Source organism: Erythrolamprus reginae, chromosome 1 (assembly GCF_031021105.1).
Source record: "Erythrolamprus reginae isolate rEryReg1 chromosome 1, rEryReg1.hap1, whole genome shotgun sequence".
NCBI lineage: Eukaryota > Metazoa > Chordata > Lepidosauria > Squamata > Dipsadidae > Erythrolamprus > Erythrolamprus reginae.
This window is the reverse complement of record NC_091950.1, coordinates 96,491,494-96,497,729: the sequence shown is the minus strand read 5'-3', so window position 1 is coordinate 96,497,729 and position 6,236 is coordinate 96,491,494. Positions and strand designations below refer to the sequence as shown.

General features: G+C 44.0%; 1 protein-coding gene across 1 annotated transcript; it reads left to right on the top strand.

Annotated features, from left to right (window-relative positions):
• Window positions 1-376: 376 nt before the first annotated feature.
• SLC35C1 (solute carrier family 35 member C1) lies at window positions 377-5,775 on the top strand. The gene is made up of 2 exons (XM_070760550.1): window positions 377-1,405; window positions 4,161-5,775. The coding sequence occupies exons 1-2, from the start codon at window positions 817-819 to the stop codon at window positions 4,718-4,720; spliced, it is 1,149 nt and encodes a 382-aa protein (XP_070616651.1). The 5' UTR covers window positions 377-816; the 3' UTR covers window positions 4,721-5,775.
• Window positions 5,776-6,236: the final 461 nt, after the last annotated feature.

Below are 6,236 nucleotides of genomic sequence, written 5' to 3'. Positions count from 1 at the left end.
AAGGGAGGGAAGGAAAGCAGAGGGGGAGAGAGAAAGAAAAAAGAAAAAAGGAAGGAAGGAAGGAAGGAGGGAGGGAGGGAGGGAGGGAGGGAGGGAGGGAGGGAGGGAGGGAGGGAGGGAGGGAGGGAGGAAGGAAGGAAGGAAGGAAAGAAAGAAAGAAAGAAAGAAAGAAAGAAAGAAAGAAAGAAAGAAAGAAAGAAAGAAAGAAAGAAAGAAAGAAAGACTGCCCCCAGATTCTCCCATTGTCCGAGCTGAGCCCAAACAGCACCGCAGAGAAAGATGAGGGGGGACCAAAAACCGAGGGATCGGTGGCTTCCTTGGCACCCGACAGTGGCAAAAATAACCGCGATCCTCCTCTTCCTCGCAAACCCTGCCCGGGAGAAAAGCGTGCAGGCAGGCCCGCAAGCAAGCGGTTAATTCCAGCCCTTCCCGGAGGGGCGTTTCAAAGCAGCTGGCAGGCTTGGTGGACGGCCAACCGGACGCGCTTCCGAGGTCGTCCAGGAACGAGGAAACCGAGAAGCCACGACCCGCCTCGGCGCAGACTTGGAACGCGCGCAGCACCCGGCGACCGCGGCCCCTTTAAGCGTGGCAAAAAGGGTCGCCTCGTCTGCGCACGCGGCGCAGCAACCGGGATGCGCCGCGGGGAGGAGTGGCCAGGAAAGAGAAAACGGGGGACCGGGTTTGCCCGGGCGCCTTCGCGGGAGGCCTAAACCCGCAGCTGCTGCACCCGACGGGAGCGACCGGAAATGCCTTAGCCCTTTGCAGCCCTCCGCTCCCTCTCGCCGGGGAACTAGGTTCCGGCAGAGGCTTGGCACCATGAACCGAGTCCAGCTGAAGCGCTCCACCATCCTGAAAATGGCCCTCGGCGGCGCGTCGGAGCCGCTTCTCCAGCAGCAGCAGCAAGAAGAGGAGGAGGAGGAGGAAGATGGCGAGGGCAGCAATGGCAGGAGCAGCAAGGAGCCTCCGTTCCTCTTGCGCGCCTCCCGGATCGCCCTGGTGGTCTGCCTCTACTGGTTCATTTCCATCACCATGGTCTTCCTCAACAAGTATTTGCTGGGCAGCCCTTCGCTGCGCCTGGATGCGCCGCTCTTCGTCACTTTCTACCAGTGCCTTGTCACCGTCCTCATCTGCAAGCTGCTCAGCCTGCTGGCTTCCTGCTGCCCGCCGGGCTTGGTGGACTTTCCCTCAATCCGGGTGGACCTCAAGGTCTCCCGCAGCGTCCTGCCCCTTTCCCTGGTCTTCATTGGCATGATCACCTTCAACAACCTGTGCCTCAAGTATGTTGGCGTGGCCTTCTACAATGTGGGCCGCTCCCTGACCACCGTCTTCAATGTGTTCCTCTCTTACTTGCTCCTGAAGCAAACCACGTCCTTGTATGCGCTTCTTTCGTGTGGGATTATCATTGGTGAGTGGAGCCTTCCCAGTGGCCCCAGCGAAGCAATCTTAGTGGTGCCACTTTGCACAACATGTGGCTTTTGTCTCCCATTTTTATTTTTTATTTTTATTTCTTTGTCAAGCATGTATAGGATAGTACTCAGAGGTGGGCTGCTAGCCAGAACGCTAAATTGGGCTCGCCACCGTGGCTCGTGACTGCTAGCGGGGCCAGCGCAGTTGTGCTTCTGTCCCTGTGGAGGTACCAAAATTGCACACGGAGCTGCAGGCATGCGCAGAAGCAAAAAACCTCACCGAAACATGGGTGCACCAGCGGCTCCGTGCATGATTTTGCTACCTCCAAAGGTGCAGAAGCAAAATCGCGCTGGCCTCTATAGCATTCATGAGCCACGAACCCAATTTAGTGTTCCAGCTAGCAGCCCACCCCTGATAGTAGTAGTTTGTATAAACCAGTGTTTATACATTGGTGGGGTACGGAGCAATGCCGGGGTGGGGGACATGTGACCCCAAGGAACATGCCTTTTTTTGCTGCAGGGAGTAGAGGTTTTTTGCACCAAACAATAGCACACAGCACAGAGTAGGAGATGCGGAGTGCAGATAACCAACCCTTAAGAGACACCATGGAAAAATATTTAGCAGGAATTAAAAGAAAGGAGGAGAGAGACGGAGATAATGAGACAAGTGTAAGTCTCCTGAAAGCTAAGATGAGAAAATAAGAAGAAGTGTATGTGGTGCTGGGCTTCACTGTGACAACAGTGGGAGACAAGGAAAGACCGGGATGTTTACTGTGTCTAAAAATGTTGGCAGTCGACAGCATGAAGCCAAATAAATTAAGGTATCACTTAAACACATTACACCCCAATTACCCATTTATGTTTTTTCAGCGAAAACATACTGAATATTGTAAACAATTCCCGGTGGAGAGTTGGGGAGGTGCACAAAATGTTTACTTGTTCCTAGGGGCACGTAACAGAAAATAATTGAGAAACACTGGTAAACATAAGTAAAAAGTAACAATAAAAGAGAACAGTAGGATATGGACGGTGGACACAATGGTGCACTTATGCATGCCCCTTACAGACCTTAGAAACAGGGAAAGGTTGATTGTAGACAATCTAAGGTTAAAGTTTTTGGGGTTTGGGGAATAAACCACAGAGTCAGGTAGTGCATTCGATACATTGATCACTCTATTGCTGAAGTCCTATTTTCTCTAGTCAAGTTTGGAGCAGTTTACATTTGGTTTGAATCTATAACATTTAGTTTGAATCTATACTCAACCAGCCTCACCACTGCTTGGGAATGATGGAAGTTGACACTGAGTACCATCTATTGTATCTATTGTGTGCAAAAGGTTTATTTATTGGGGAATAAGTCTGTTAGAATTCAGTGAGTGTCCACAAGTGTCAAATGCATCATGCGACAGAGAAACCTTAATGGTTTGCTTGCAGGATATCAGGTGAACTGTAGCAACTATAGAGAGACTGCTAATATTCCAAAGCTGTTTACTCCTTATTTCTATTCGTTATCATGGTGCACAACTCATCACAAGTCAGTAGAGATTGGGTTTTCTGCATTACCATTCTTGATTTAACAACCCTTTTCCTCATGAGCCTTATCTAAAATTTGCCCAAAATCTACTCTAAAGAACATCTTAGTATCCTTTAGAATAGAGAAGAGCCACATCCAGAGTGGCTCTAAAAAGAACAGTGCAATTCTAGAGAATCTTAGAAGTTATAAGGAAGTAAAAATAGTAATACTGTATATCCTGGAAATATGTTGTTTCCTGGTGATGCAATATGCACACAGTTTAGGTCTCCATTATTGATTGTACATTTAGGAGAATGAGGATGTTTGTTAATTAAACATATGGAAAAGGCAAAGCTACACCTTTGATATATGGCCATGATAAAAGGGGGAGTTTGTTTTCCCAATTTACAGAACAAAAACTCAGGGTCAGATAGTCTGGTAAATCTTTCTAGCTCAATAATGCTTGGAATTAAATTAATGTGACATTTCTTGTTAATTAATATCAGGTGGAAGAGAACTTGATAGAATTTATTCTCTTCTAACTATTCTAAACTTGCTAACTATTAATATACAATCTGGTGGTTTATACTGGAGAATGTAAAGCTTCATTTTTGTAAAGATACATACAGCTATTGTGTCTATGGAGATTAGCAGTCATCCAGGTCATAGTTGTCCCATAGGTGCTTTTTCAGGAAACTGGACTTTCTTGTTTTTCTTTGAAGACATATTGCTATGAGCTGAAGAAGTTTCTTGGGTGAGAAGTAAAAGGTCTTCAAAGAAAAACAAGAAAGTCCAGTTGCTTCTTGAAAAAAACAACAACTTTGGGATAGAGCTTACGTTTATAGTAACGAATTTTAAAACTTAGAAACTCTAAAACTTAAGACACTCTAAAACTTAGAAGATTATGGAGTGAAGGGTCTTAATGAATAAGGATTCAATCTCAGCAAGCGATTTCAGTTCAGCCACTGATTAATATTCAGATGGGAGATAACTGGGAAATTCCAGGGTTGTAGGCTAGACTGGAATTTTTTTAATCCACCAAGAATATTATGAATAGCTGGTTAGAGAATTCTAGGAGTTGAATCTCCACTTTTTCAAGTAGTCGAGATTGAAAAAATAATAGTCTATTATATCTGAAGTTTTAAAAATTTCCAAACTGTTTTATTTTACATAGGTATGAGGCTTGCCTCCTGCTTTTTTGTAATCCAATCAGTATATTTTCCATTTCTTTTACCTTGCAGGTGGCTTCTGGCTTGGGATAGATCAAGAGGGAGCAGAAGGCACTCTGTCCTGGGCAGGCATCATTTTTGGAATACTTGCTAGCCTCTGCGTCTCACTGAATGCTATTTACACTAAAAAAGTTCTTCCTGCTGTGGATGGCAGCATCTGGCGCCTGACTTTCTATAATAATATCAATGCTTGTGTCTTGTTTTTGCCCCTTTTGTTGGTCACAAATGAGTTCTCCACGCTCTACCACTTTGATAAATTGGGAAGCATCCATTTCTGGGGCATGATGACTCTAAGTGGGATATTTGGCTTTGCTATCGGCTATGTGACTGGACTTCAGATCAAATATACCAGCCCCCTTACACATAATGTTTCTGGGACCGCCAAAGCCTGTGCCCAGACAGTGTTAGCTGTCTGCTATTATGAACAAATCAAGAGCTTGTTATGGTGGGCTAGTAACATGATGGTTCTAGCAGGCTCTTTTGCATATACCTGGGTGAAAGGATTGGAGATGAAGAAGGTACAAATAGAACCTCTTCCAAAAGCAAATGAAAAAAATGACAATCCGGTCTGAATTCACCAATCTTGCATTTCACTCAAGGAATAAAAGGCAGTTTAACTAGCAACAGACATCTTAATGTTTCCAGGCAAGGGTAGTTTTGTAATTATCCATGTAGAAAATAGAAGACAGACCAAGATTTCCAATGCAATGCATATTTGCTGCAATAATCAGTGGAAATGGATAATTTTTTACAAGTGATTTTCTTTTGCAAGCACCTTCTCTTTAGTAAAGGTGAGGGTGTGGGTTCTGTTAAAAAACAACTTTAAACAAGTAGGAATAGGTGGGTCCTTGCTCTACCTGCTTGAAGTTTTATGTATGTCTTCTGTAGATATGTTTCTCTTTGTCTCCTCACACTCAGCAGTACAGTGTGCTTCCTGGAGAGACAAGAGAACAGTTCTCTTAGATTGCTGGCTCTCCTGCCCTTGTGGGGCAAACAAGTTGCAAGAAATACAGACTTGCAACTTGCCTGGCGAAAAGGTAATCGCAATGCCAGGATTCTCAAGCATTTTTCTGCCAGTGTTTCTCAGCACATTTATCATTCCTCTGGACAGCCTAATTGGAAAGGAACTGAACTAAAGAAAATAAGAAAAGGGCATTGAAAGGTCCCTTGGTTTGGTTTCTTCTGAATCTAAATGACTTAGGTAGTCAATTATTTTCCCCACTACTGTTGAAGAAACAGGTGTCAATGGTTATTAATGGACTGTTTCAAAGTTAAAGTATTGGCATGTTCTTGCTCTTAAACAGAGCTCTTCAAACTTGGCAAGTTTTAAGACCTGTGGACGTCGATACGGGCTGGAGAATTCTGAGAGTTGACGTCCACAAGTCTTAAAGTTCATTTCGTGAGTAAGTGCATTAGTTTTTGATATGCACTCTCCTTATTGAGAGTGCATTCTTGGCTTCAGGAGCCAAATTTCATTGGAATGTATAATTCCATTAGCCTTTGACCTTTGCTAGTGTCCTTACCTTATTCTCGCTTTCCTAATTTTGTGTTGGGAAATGTAGATCTGCTTTGTAGATCTGCAACTGATAAAGGTGTTGAATAAAACGTTGATTTCTTATTTTCAAAACGGCTCTTTGCTTTGTTTGCAACAGTAGAAATGATAAGAAAGTGGAGCAGAGGGCACTGATAATATATTGCCTCCTGATTCACTGGCAAATATTTTTAAAACCAACCCTGAAGGAGAATTAGTTAAAGAGGTTATTGTCCTTATAGATTGCTTATAATTTTCCTGGATGCATCAGGTTAGCCACTGTGCTATGAAAACTCTGGACTTAATGGCCATTCAGTTTGGTTCAACAAAGCTGCCTTCATTTCCTTAACCTATGATAGCTTGGATCAGAGGTCCTCAAACTTGGCATCTTTAAGACTTGTGGACTTTAATTCCCAGAATTCTTGGAGTCCACAGGTTTTAAAGTTGCCAAGTTTGAAGATCTCTGGTTGGATAAAACACAAATGCAAACATAAATACATATAATCCTCAGCTTAATAATGGTCAGGAGTTGTGCAGATTACAAAGTGGGTCCCCAT